The following is a 13,211-nucleotide window of genomic DNA, read 5'->3' as shown; positions in this document are numbered from 1 at the left end:
ATTTTTGAATCCGGTGTCGTTTTGCGTGTCAGTTCATAAACACTATGCCATGCGATCGGTACGTCAAAAATCTCTTCCCAACTATTTTGCAATCTATATGGGACGGCTGTCAATCCTTTGGTCCTTAAATGAAACTGATATACTTTTTTATTTATCACAGTTTTCCTTAACCAATTATGTTCTTTAATGCAAGGCCGATAGACAAGTTCCTTACTTTCTCCCCCACTTTCCTCTTCCATTTTTGCGGTAAGGCTGCAATTATTTGGTTGTAATTTTGGGTAGAGCAGACATTTCCATATGTTTTTGTTAGCTGCATGTGCGACATAACTCCACCAGTCCTACCGATGATATCATTTACGAAGATTATACCTTTTTTAAACATTTTGTCAAAAAATAAAGTTTTTTTGTCAATTAGTATATTTGAATTTAACCACAATATTTGTTGCATTATTTGTTCTGTCGTTTCTGGAGGATTAAATTGAAATTGCAACCAACTTTCTATGGCTTGTTTTAGAAATAGTGATATTTGGGAGATTATTTCCTTTTCAAATAACTGAAAATGAGTGGTTGTAATCTGAATAAAGGGAAAAAGGCCATTCTTGAACATTGGGTGAGACAATCTTACTAATTTGCTTGAGAACCAGTTCGGATTTAAGTATAACTTTTGTATGACTGAAGCTTTTAGTGATAGGTCTAATGCTTTAATATTTAATAATTTCTGTCCTCCGAATTCATATTCATTATATAAATAGGCCCTTTCAATTTTGTCTGGCTTGCCGTTCCAAATAAAATGGAATATTTTTTTCTCATATAATTTAGAAAACTGTTCGCTAGGCGTAGGCAAGACCATAAGCAAATAGGTAAACTGGGATAATACTAAAGAGTGAATCAGGGTGATTTTTCCACAAATTGACAGGTATTTACCTTTCCATGGTAGTAAGATCTTATCTATTTTTGCTAACTTTCTATTAAAATGTATTGAAGTGAGATCATTTATTTCCTTTGGGATATGTATTCCGAGTATATCCACATCACCATCAGACAATTTTATTGGTAAACTACATGGTAATGTAAAAATTGTATTTTTTAGTGATCCAATACATAATATAGTACATTTGTCATAATTTGGATGTAATCCAGAGAGATTAGAAAAAGTATCTAGATCCTCTATGAGGCTGTGGAGAGATTCTAGTTGTGGATTTAAAAGAAAACATGAATCATCAGCGTACAATGACACCTTTGTTTTTAAGCCCTGGATTTCTAATCCTCTGATATTATTATTGGATCTGATTTTAATAGCTAACATCTCGATGGCCACAATAAATAGATATGCCGATAGTGGACAACCTTGTTTCACTCCTCTTGACAGTTTAAAACTTTCGGAGAAATAGCCATTATTTACTATTTTACACCTAGGGTTACTATACATGATTTTGACCCATTTTATAAGAGATTCTCCAAAATTGAAATGCTCCAGGCATTTATATATAAACCCCAGTCGTACTTTATCAAATGCCTTTTCGAAGTCTGCTATGAATAGCAGGCCTGGTTTCCCATATTTTCCATAGTGTTCTATTGTTTCCAATACTTGCCTTATATTATCTCCAATGTACAGTGGGGGAAAAAAGTATTTAGTCAGCCACCAATTGTGCAAGTTCTCCCACTTAAAAAGATGAGAGAGGCCTGTAATTTTCATCATAGGTACACGTCAACTATGACAGACAAAATGAGAAAAAAGAATCCAGAAAATCACATTGTAGGATTTTTTATGAATTTATTTGCAAATTATGGTGGAAAATAAGTATTTGGTCAATAACAAAAGTTTCTCAATACTTTGTTATATACCCTTTGTTGGCAATGACACAGGTCAAACCTTTTCTGTAAGTCTTCACAAGGTTTTCACACACTGTTGCTGGTATTTTGGCCCATTCCTCCATGCAGATCTCCTCTAGAGCAGTGATGTTTTGGGGCTGTCGCTGGGCAACACAGACTTTCAACTCCCCTCCAAAGATTTTCTATGGGGTTGAGATCTGGAGACTGGCTAGGCCACTCCAGGACCTTGAAATGCTTCTTACGAAGCCACTCCTTCGTTGCCCGGGCGGTGTGTTTGGGATCATTGTCATGCTGAAAGACCCAGCCACGTTTCATCTTCAATGCCCTTGCTGATGGAAGGAGGTTTTCACTCAAAATCTCACGATACATGGCCCCATTCATTCTTTCCTTTACACGGATCAGTCGTCCTGGTCCCTTTGCAGAAAAACAGCCCCAAAGCATGATGTTTCCACCCCCATGCTTCACAGTAGGTATGGTGTTCTTTGGATGCAACTCAGCATTCTTTGTCCTCCAAACACGACGAGTTGAGTTTTTACCAAAAAGTAATATTTTGGTTTCATCTGACCATATGACATTCTCCCAATCCTCTTCTGGATCATCCAAATGCACTCTAGCAAACTTCAGACGGGCCTGGACATGTACTGGCTTAAGCAGGGGGACACGTCTGGCACTGCAGGATTTGAGTCCCTGGCGGCGTAGTGTGTTACTGATGGTAGGCTTTGTTACTTTGGTCCCAGCTCTCTGCAGGTCATTCACTAGGTCCCCCCATGTGGTTCTGGGATTTTTGCTCACCGTTCTTGTGATCATTTTGACCCCACGGGGTGAGATCCTGCGTGGAGCCCCAGATCGAGGGAGATTATCCATTTCCTAATAATTGCTCCCACAGTTGATTTCTTCAAACCAAGCTGCTTACCTATTGCAGATTCAGTCTTCCCAGCCTGGTGCAGGTCTACAATTTTGTTTCTGGTGTCCTTTGACAGCTCTTTGGTCTTGGCCATAGTGGAGTTTGGAGTGTGACTGTTTGAGGTTGTGGACAGGTGTCTTTTATACTGATAACAAGTTCAAACAGGTGCCATTAATACAGGTAACGAGTGGAGGACAGAGGAGCCTCTTAAAGAAGAAGTTACAGGTCTGTGAGAGCCAGAAATCTTGCTTGTTTGTAGGTGACCAAATACTTATTTTCCACCATAATTTGCAAATAAATTCATTAAAAATCCTACAATGTGATTTTCTGGATTCTGGATTCATAGTTGACGTGTACCTATGATGAAAATTACAGGCCTCTCTCATCTTTTTAAGTGGGAGAACTTGCACAATTGGTGGCTGACTAAATACTTTTTTCCCCACTGTATCTTCCATGTAAAAAACCTGTCTGATTAGAATGAATAATATCCGACAATACCTTTTTAATTCTATGCGCTATACATTTTGCTAGAATTTTTGCATCACAACACTGAAGTGTAAGGTGCCCCACATTTTTTAAATGGACTGGATCTTTATATTTTTCACTTGTATCCTGTTTCAGTAATAATGAGATCTTCTTCTTGAGTGTCAGATAATCTACCATTTACATAAGAGTGATTAAAACATGCTAATAACGGTCCTCTTAGTATATCAAAAAAGGTTTGGTATACCTCGACTGGTATGCCATCCAACCCTGGAGTTTTCCTGGAATTAAAGTCTTCCTCTGTAATTTCACCTTCACATGAGTCTGTATGGCTGTTAATTTTACATTATCAATAGAAAAAAATCTCTACAATTAGCTTCAGTTAGAGGAGATGGAGGCGACTGAAAAGAAAACATATGCTTAAAGTACTTTGTTTCCTCCTTCAAAATATCATTTGGTGAATCATGGGTGACTCCGTCAATTGTAACCAGTTTCATTAAATTATTTTTGGTAGCATTCCTATGTTGAAGATTAAAAAATAATTGTGTGCATTTTTCCCCATATTCCATCCAGTTTGCTTTCTTTTTATAATATATTACACTTGATTACATTTCTTAAAAAGGTTCTCAATTTCTTTTTGTTTTTCCTCTAATTTATTCTGAGCCTCTATGTTACAGTTTTTATTGCCATCTATCTGTTCTGTTAGACTTTCTATTTCCTTTGTTAGTATAAACTCTTTTGACCTAAATTGCTTTTGTTTTCGAGATGAGTACTGACACATTTAGCTGCCATCGCAGAATCAATATCACAACTACCAAGGAGGAGAGTGAGGGAAGAACACAACACAGCTCACAGCCTTGACTCAAAGTGTTAACTCACCATCATCCAGAATGACAAGGAGGGGAGCCAGCAGGTCACACATGCCCTGCACATAGCCAATTTCCAGGTGCTGCCAGATATAGCTGCGAAGAGAAGTCAGCATCATGTACTGTATAGTGTGACTCATTCATTCTTCCAATTTTCCAATTATTCATTGCGCTCCACACATAACATAATGAGTCCTAGATTATTTACAAACCTTTCTACAAAAGAGGAGTAGAGAATCATGAATTGCATTGTTTTTATTTTACCTGCACATGATGTTGCGCAGTTTCTCCAGGTTGTTAGGGCTAAAGTACCAGTAGTTTCTGTCACATCGCTGGACATCCTTCTCAATGCGGTGCAGGTTGATCGTGTACATGTCCAAAAGCTCCTGCTACAACAAAGGTGCAAAACCCCCACACACATGTTAAAGAATAACTTACTTGTAGCTGTAAAACCAAACACCTAAATACATCTCGATTATTCAAAACATATATTCTATAAAATGAAATGCCAAGTGCCTACAGAGTATGTGGTTCCAATGGATGACACTGGAGAGATTTTCAGCTCTCCTCCCACAGTCAGGAAGTCAAATTTGGGGAAGAGGCTCTCCATCTCAGACTCCTCAGACATGATGGACTCTGTGCCCTCAGGGCTGGGCTTGCCCTTCTCCTCCTCCTCCTCCTCCTCCTCCTCCTCCTCCTCCTCCTCCTCCAAACAGAGCTCCAGATGGTAAACTGAGCCCTCAGAGAGAGCAGCCCCGACCCCAGAGCTCTCACACAGGCCCTTCCTGTCCCATGGTAGGGCCATGGAGATTTTAGCCGAGGATATCTCCTCCGTCTCAATGGCCGAAGGAGACTCGTCAGATTCTGTGGTGGCCAGAGCCTCCTCGTGCCTGGAGGTGCTACCCAGTGCTTCCATTGCTCTTGCCACCCTGGTCTCTGCAACAGGGCTTTTATTCTTCTCTGACTCTGGCAGCTTGGCCTCAGATAGTATGGCCTCCTCTCTTTTTCCCACTGCCTTTTTTATCTCCTCCACTTTTGCCTCTGCAACCTCTTCCAGTGACACTGTCTTATACACCTTTGTTTCGGCTACCTCTTCAGATTTCAAAGTCTGATTGGCTTCTACTTCCTTCTCAGTTTCTGTCTTTTCAATAGTTGTTTCATCGGTTTCCTTTACTTCTGTTGTTTCAGCACTCTTTGTTTCTCCAGCCTCAGTTTCTGAAAATCGCTCATCTTCCTGTTCTGATGTCGTGTCCTCCGTTGCTTCTGCAGTCACCGTTGATATCAATGTATTCTCCCTTTTTGGCTCTCTATGGTTTGTTTGGGATGTCTTATTCTCTTCTGGATCTCCAGACTCTGGTTCTGGTCCTTTGTTCTCCCTTGTTTCTCCTGACTCCCCAGGTTCCAGTGACTGCATCTCCTCTGTGTGTACTTGCATGGTTGGCTCTCCATCCAACATTTTCATCACTTCTGCCTCAGGCTCTTTAGCCTCCCTGGTTTTGGAGTCATCTGTTTTGGACTCCACTGTTTCTTTCACAGCATCCACTTCTGCTTTCGGTAACTCCTTTTCAGAGGTCCTTACCTCATCTTTCTCATTAGATAGAGTCACGGAGGTCTTCTTTTCCTCTATTTTCAGGCTCTCTAGCTCACCTGGGTCTGCTGCCTTGTCCTCCCCTGTCTCTGTATTTATTTCCATTTCCACCTCTGGCACTTCTGTCTCGGTGCCCTCAGTCTCTCGGTCCACTTTAGTCACACTCTTTTCCTTCTCTTTTTCCTCCTTATCTGGCGGGTCCTTGGCCTGGAGGTCCTCCTCCTGCAGGGCCAGGGGTTGGGCATTTGGGTAATCTGCCTCCGACTCTTCCTGATGGGCTTTGACTGGGATCTGTTGGGCTGGGGCCAGCTGTGGAGGAGCACTGATGGTGGTTTTGGGGTTGGTGTCAGGCACAGTGCTGTCCTCTGTGCTCAGAGAGCGGTCTGACATGCCCGAGGTGACAGAGAAGTTGCGAGAGGAGGGGTGCCCCGAGTCTGGGGAGCTGGTCACGTTGGGCAGGCCTCCTCCATTGGGGATCTTGGGAACCGGCTTGGCCTCCTCGCTCTTGGGCTCCGTCTCTATCTGGTCCACCTCCTCCACAGACTCAAACACCTGAAAGAACAAGCCAAAGGGAAGCAGGCTAGTCCAAGGGAAGGGATGGGAGGATGTGAAGAACTAGCAGGAGAGAGAGTGTGGGGTTGAATAATATTGGTTCAAAAAAGCAAAAGATAACTTTAGACATAATATAGAAATATCCATATAACTGTAAAAGACTAAAGTAATTTAATAGTTTTGGAACAATAGGAATCGTACAGTTATAATATGAAAGGTGTTTTTGGTATGAATATGACAAAAACTGTCATGGAACTATTTTTAGCTTTTGGAGGTGCTCTTCGTTTTTGAACTTGAAGCCAAAATACAACACATTTCCACTAGAACAGTGATTGGTGGACCAAAATCATTGTACACCATGGGTAAGCTCAGGACATTGTCCTATAGTTCTATTTTCAGTCCTGTGGGACTAAGCAGCCTTTGTGTATACAAGTGAGTTTGTATTCAGCTCTGTTTGTGTTATTATTCTTATTGTTCATCAATTATAAATAATTAATTACTGTTAATTATGTGTAGAGGGGCATAGAATTACATATAGAATGCGTTTAACATTTTATATATTTAAGAGGATCTCTGTCTAGATGGGTACCTGGGTACTGCTGTCGGAGTCACTCTGCAGGCGAGCCAGGCTCTGTCTGTCTGAGCTGCAGGTCTGGGAGGACTGGTATGGGGAGAAAACAGGTCAATAAAACCCTGGAACAATGCTATCCATACAAAATACTAATGTGAACAAGTATTACTGTAGGCCTGTATGTAATGATATGTAACTGTCGTAAAGTCAGTGTATTATTGGTGCCTCAAATTAACATTACACGATATGCTTTGTAGTTTCATATTATTGAGGCGTTGGAGATCTAACATGTTGGTCAAGACAACACGTTGGTCTCCCGGGTATCCTGTGTGCCACGAGACTATGTGTGCGCGTGGGCAGGCGGGCGTGTGTGTGTCACCTCATTGCTGACGCTCGAGTCACGGTGCATCATCCTCTGCACAGTGCTTGGATTATCCACACTGGCCGAGACGGACGAGCATTTAGCCAGCGCCGCTGCGTGCTGCTCCTTCTCCCGCTGACGCACGATGGCCTCGCAGCCCAGCCACTCGCTCATGGTCTGCTCGTAGCACGCCCGCACCTGCTCATCCACCTGCACAGTGTCACAGAGCAAGGGTCAGGGTTCAGAGATCAAGGGGTTTGGTGGTGACCTCGGATGGCAAGGGTGACACCAACCTCTTTCCTGTCAGCCTCAGACATGCCAAACTGGTAGTGGCCCAGGAGGAAGGGCCACACCTCCTTACGCAGCGAAGGGTCAACACCACCGAAGTAGACCAGGCGCAACAGCTCCTGCTCCTTATAGGCCTGGAGAACAGGGAGGGAGAGCAGGGAGGGGGAGCAGGGAAGGAGAACAGGGAAGGAGAACAGGGAGGGAGAGCAGGGAAGGAGAACAGGGAGGGAGAGCAGGGAGGGAGAACAGGGAAGGAGAACAGGGAAGGAGAACAGGGAGGGAGAGCAGACAGGGAAGGAGAACAGGGAAGGAGAACAGGGAAGGAGAACAGGGAGTGAGAACAGGGAGTGAGAACAGGGAGGGAGAGCAGACAGGGAAGGAGAACAGGGAGGGAGAACAGGGAATGAGAACAGGGAGGGAGAGCAGGGAAGGAGAACAGGGAAGGAGAACAGGGAGGGAGAGCAGGGAGGGAGAACAGGGAGGGAGAGCAGGGAGGGAGAGCAGGGAAGGAGAACAGGGAAGGAGAACAGGGAGGGAGAACAGGGAGGGAGAGCAGACAGGGAAGGAGAACAGGGAGGGAGAACAGGGAATGAGAACAAGGAGGGAGAGCAGGGAAGGAGAACAGGGAAGGAGAACAGGGAAGGAGAACAGGGAGGGAGAGCAGGGAGGGAGAGCAGGGAAGGAGAACAGGGAAGGAGAACAGGGAAGGAGAACAGGGAGGGAGAACAGGGAGGGAGAACAGACAGGGAAGGAGAACAGGGAAGGAGAACAGGGAGTGAGAACAGGGAGGGAGAGCAGACAGGGAAGGAGAACAGGGAGGGAGAACAGGGAATGAGAACAGGGAGGGAGAGCAGGGAGGGAGAACAGGAAAGGAGAACAGGGAGGGAGAACAGGGAGGGAGAACAGGGAGGGAGAGCAGGGAGGGAGAACAGGGAGGGAGAGCAGGGAGGGAGAACAGGGAGGGAGAACAGGGAGGGAGAGCAGACAGGGAAGGAGAACAGGGAGGGAGAACAGGGAATGAGAACAGGGAGGGAGAGCAGGGAAGGAGAACAGGGAAGGAGAACAGGGAGGGAGAGCAGGGAGGGAGAACAGGGAGGGAGAACAGGGAAGGAGAACAGGGAAGGAGAACAGGGAGGGAGAACAGGGAGGGAGAGCAGGGAAGGAGAACAGGGAGGGAGAACAGGGAAGGAGAACAGGGAAGGAGAACAGGGAGGGAGAACAGGGAGGGAGAGCAGGGAAGGAGAACAGGGAGGGAGAGCAGGGAAGGAGAACAGGGAAGGAGAACAGGGAGGGAGAGCAGGGAGGGAGAACAGGGAAGGAGAACAGGGAGGGAGAACAGGGAGGGAGAGCAAGGAAGGAGAGCAGGGAGGGAGAGGCCTCAGTCATTGAGCCGCAACACATTCAGTTACTAGTTTTGAACGTTTGATCGAGCCTGTCTGGCGTGCCAAAGGTCTGAACATACTGTACAGTACACACACGATGACATACCCACACATGAATACACTAATGTTACCATAGACACTGGCACATAAAAACAAGAACATATACGTGTATAAAAATCAAAAGAAGAGGCCAGTGTCTTATCTAGATACAGTGCCATGCAAAGTATTCATCCCCCTTGGCGTCAAATGAAAAAAAGTCAAATGAAAAAAATAACTTGGGCTTTACGGAAGAGTGGCCAGAAAAGAGCCATTGCTTAAAGAGAAAAATAAGCAAACACGTTTGGTGTTCGCCAAAAGGCATGTGGGAGACTCCCCAAACATATGGAAGAAGGTACTCTGGTCAGATGAGACTGAAATTTAGCTTTTTGGCCATCAAGGAAAACGCTATGTCTGGCGCAAACCCAACACCTCTCATCACCCCGAGAACACCATCCCCACAGTGACGCATGGTGGTGGCAGCATCATGCTGTGGGGATGTTTTTCATCGGCAGGGACTGGGAAACTGGTCAGAATTGAAGGAATGATGGATGGCGCTAAATAAAGGGAAATTCTTGAGGGAAACCTGTTTCAGTCTTCCAGAGATTTGACACTGGGACGGAGGTTCACCTTCCAGCAGGACAATGACCCTAAGCATACTGCTAAAGCAACACTTGAGTGGTTTAAGGGGAAACATTTAAATGTCTTGGAATGGCCTAGTCAAAGCCCAGACCTCAATCCAATTGAGAATATGTGGTATGACTTAAAGATTGCTGTATACCAGCAGAACCCATCCAACTTGAAGGAGCTGGAGCAGTTTTGCCTTGAAGAATGGGCAAAAATCCCAGTGGCTAGATGTGCCAAGCTTATAGAGACATACCCCAAGAGACTTGCAGCTGTAATTGCTGCAAAAGGTGGCTCTACAAAGTTTTGACTTTGGGGGGAGTGAATAGTTATGCACGCTCAAGTTTTCAGTTTTTTTGTCTTATTTCTTGTTTGTTTCACAAAAAAATATGTTTTGCATCTTCAAAGTGGTAGGTATGTTGTGTAAATCAAATGATACAAACCCCCCAAAATATCCATTTTAATTCCAGGTTGTACGGCAACAAAATAGGAAAAATGCAAAGGGGGGTGAATACTTTCGCAAGCTACTAAATTCTTCACCAGTATCCCTCCAGTAGCCCTACAAATTGCCAAAGACTCCAGCCACCCTAGTCATAGACTGTTCTCTCTGCTACCGCACGGCAAGCGGTACCGGAGCGCCAAGTCTAGGTCCAAAAGGCTTCTTAAAAGCTTCTACCCCCAAGCCATAAAAATGCTGAACAGTTAATCAAATGGCTCCCTGGACTATTTGCATTGACCACCCTTTTTTACAATGCTGCTACTCACTGTTTATTATCTATGCATAGTCACTTTACCCCTATCTACATGTACATATTACCTCAATTACCTCGACTAACCTGTACCCCCGCATATTGACTCTGTACTGGTACCCCCTGTATATAGCTTCGTTATTGTTATTTTATTGTTACTCTTTTACTTTTTACTTTATTTAGTAAATATTTTCGTAACTTTTATTGTTCTTAAAACGGCATTGTTGGTTAAGGGCTTGTAAGTAAGCATTTCACGGTAAGGTCTACATCTGTTGTATAGTCTCCTGAGTGGCGCAGTGGTCTAAGGCACTGCATCGCAGTGCTAACTGTGTCACTAGAGATCCTGGTTCGAATCCAGGCTCTGTCGCAGCCGGCCGCGACCGGGAGACTCATGGGCGGCGCACAATTGGCCCAGCGTCGTCCAGGGTAGGGGAGGGAATGGCCGGCAGGGATGTAGCTCAGTTGATAGAGCATGGCGTTTGCAACGCCAGGGTTGTGGGTTCGATTCCCACAGGGGGCCAGTATAAAAAAAATATGTAAGTCGCTCTGGATAAGAGCGTCTGCTAAATGACTAAAATGTAAATGTAAATGTATTCAGCGCATGTGACAAATAACATTTGATTTGATTTGATCAATCAACGTGCAGAATGGTTGTGTACCACTGGATGTCAGTGTGGGCCCTAATCCCCTGTTTAATAATGAATAATACTTAACTACAATTGTGAGAAAAATGTCAAGATTGACTACAGCCAGTAGAACTCTACAAACACAGATTGGACACACATGGATGAACTAGAGAGATTATGAGTCAACTGAATCCCTCCCATTGGTTGATTATTCAACAAAATCCCTCCAATGAAAATGTGTGCTGTTGTTACGCTGACTGGCAGGGCATTAGTCACGCTTGCATACGGTTGGTTGTGTGACTAAGAATGTGGGAGCAATGTGATGATTAACGGATGAATACAGATGTCTGTGTGTGTGTGCGTATCTCGTCACCAGGGGGCTTGGACTGTCTGGTACTGCACAGTGTGTGTGTGATGACTAAAGTGACAACCTTAGCGACACTGCTAATGATGTGACGGTGATGCTGCTTACGGTGCAGTCCTGAAGGAACCTCTGCCACACCTCGGCAGTGAGGCCCCCGAAGGCATCGCAGGGCGTGTCGGGCGCCACGATGGTGTGGTTGACCAGGGCCGAGAGGTGTGTACGTACGGTGGACAGGTGACGACAATAAGCCAGCCCTGGAATACAAAAACACAACCGCTATCAAATTATCCTCCCTCTGAGATTTTATGTGATAGAGTATCTAAATAAGGCGATCACACGTCTGACATTTAATTAATAGTTGGATTCTAGACTAATTGATGAGCTGTTTTAAATTAAAATCCATTGCAAATCATCAAGGGGGACAGAAGATAGAAGAGTTGTGTTCACAATCACATACAGCCATAGAACGCCCGGGAGATGATCTGATGCTTCATTTGGTCACACAGCAGCTTCAAAGGGGCTCTGCATAGGGAAACAGCACACAAGTCAAAGTGTCCTCCATACTGGCTCCACTTCCTCTTAAACATGTCCAAGACTTTCATTTTTAACCCAAACAGTCACTATTCTCCATTCACAAGAACATCTTAAAGTAACTGTCCAGTGTTCCCGATTATTTATGAAATATTACCTCAAATTAATTACAATATGAATTCAATAGATGTCCTTCATTCACAAGGACATCAAAACCGTAATTGCGTAATAAAACAGTACATTTCAAACGATGAGATAAATGCATGCACTACAACATCAACATGTAATAGACCTGGGTTCAAATATTATTTGAAATAATTTAAAATATTATATCTGTGCTTGATTAAGCGTGCCTATTGCAATGGAACCAATAGAAAAGTCTGGAAAGTGCGTACCCCGCCCCCCTGGCACTCCAGGCAGGCTAAAGGAAATGGCCAAAGTATTTGAAAGATTTCAAGTAGTATTTGAACCGGAGTCTGGGGATCTTGTATCCTTCTCAGGCCAGTGGGATCGGTAAAGGCCAGGGATGATGTCATGGTAACCAGCAGTGTGTGTGTCTGTCTCTGACCTTTCATGGTTGCACCCATTAGGAGGCCCTCCGTCTGAGAAGCTGCCCTGGGTACAGGACGAGCAGGAGGACTTCCTGGTTGCGGGCTGCCACATGTTGGCCTCCTGGTCCATCAGCTCTGGGGCCACTGCACCACAGAACAACACACATACACACACACACATCCCATGGTTAGCACACAGTATGAGGTTTGAAACACATTAGACCCACGTCAAATACATAAATAAAATACTTGAAAATATTTCAGGTAGGCTTGGGCGATATACCGTTTACCGGGGTATTTCGAAATACCGAAGGTATGATTTTCAATACCATAATAATATATAAACTCAGCAAAAAAAGAAACGTCCTCAAACTGTCAACTGCGTTTATTTTCAGCAAACTTAACATGTGTAAATATTTGTATGAACATAACAAGATTCAACAACTGAGACATAAACTGAACAAGTTCCACAAACATGTGACTAACAGAAATTGAATAATGTGTCCCTGAACAAAGGGGGGGTCAAAATAAAAGTAACAGTCAGTATCTGGTGTGGCCACCAGCTGCATTAAGTACTGCAGTGCATCTCCTCCTCATGGACTGCACCAGATTTGCCAGTTCTTGCTGTGAGATGTTACCCCACTCTTCCACCAAGGCACCTGCAAGTTCTCTGACATTTCTGGGGGGAATGGCCCTAGCCCTCACCCTCCGATCCAACCGGTCCCAGACGTGCTCAATGGGATTGAGATCCGGGCTCTTCGCTGGCCATGGCAGAACACTGACATTCCTGTCTTGCAGGAAATCACGCACAGAACGAGCAGTATGACTGGTGGCATTGTCATGCTGGAGGGTCATGTCAGGATGAGCCTGCAGGAAGGGTACCACATGAGGGAGGAGGATGT

The 13,211-nt window shown here is 44.4% G+C and overlaps 1 protein-coding gene across 1 annotated transcript in view; it reads right to left on the bottom strand.

The window, feature by feature from the left end:
* LOC121584289 (small G protein signaling modulator 1) overlaps positions 1-13,211 on the bottom strand; it is a 115,789-nt gene that overhangs the window by 20,851 nt on the left and 81,727 nt on the right. Inside the window, exons 14-23 of the mRNA XM_045225953.1 lie at positions 12,327-12,453; positions 11,685-11,749; positions 11,336-11,481; positions 7,452-7,580; positions 7,177-7,368; positions 6,816-6,887; positions 4,797-6,226; positions 4,607-4,754; positions 4,351-4,475; positions 4,100-4,182 (exon numbers count right to left, since the gene is read on the bottom strand). Of these exons, the coding sequence (XP_045081888.1) occupies positions 4,100-4,182; positions 4,351-4,475; positions 4,607-4,754; positions 4,797-6,226; positions 6,816-6,887; positions 7,177-7,368; positions 7,452-7,580; positions 11,336-11,481; positions 11,685-11,749; positions 12,327-12,453 (2,517 nt within the window). The remainder of the gene's footprint in view (positions 1-4,099; positions 4,183-4,350; positions 4,476-4,606; positions 4,755-4,796; positions 6,227-6,815; positions 6,888-7,176; positions 7,369-7,451; positions 7,581-11,335; positions 11,482-11,684; positions 11,750-12,326; positions 12,454-13,211) is intronic.

The sequence above is a fragment of the Coregonus clupeaformis genome, chromosome 16, assembly GCF_020615455.1.
Source record: "Coregonus clupeaformis isolate EN_2021a chromosome 16, ASM2061545v1, whole genome shotgun sequence".
Classification (NCBI taxonomy): Eukaryota; Metazoa; Chordata; class Actinopteri; order Salmoniformes; family Salmonidae; genus Coregonus; species Coregonus clupeaformis.
Note: the sequence above shows the minus strand (reverse complement) of the source record. Positions and strands in the feature narration are given on the sequence as shown.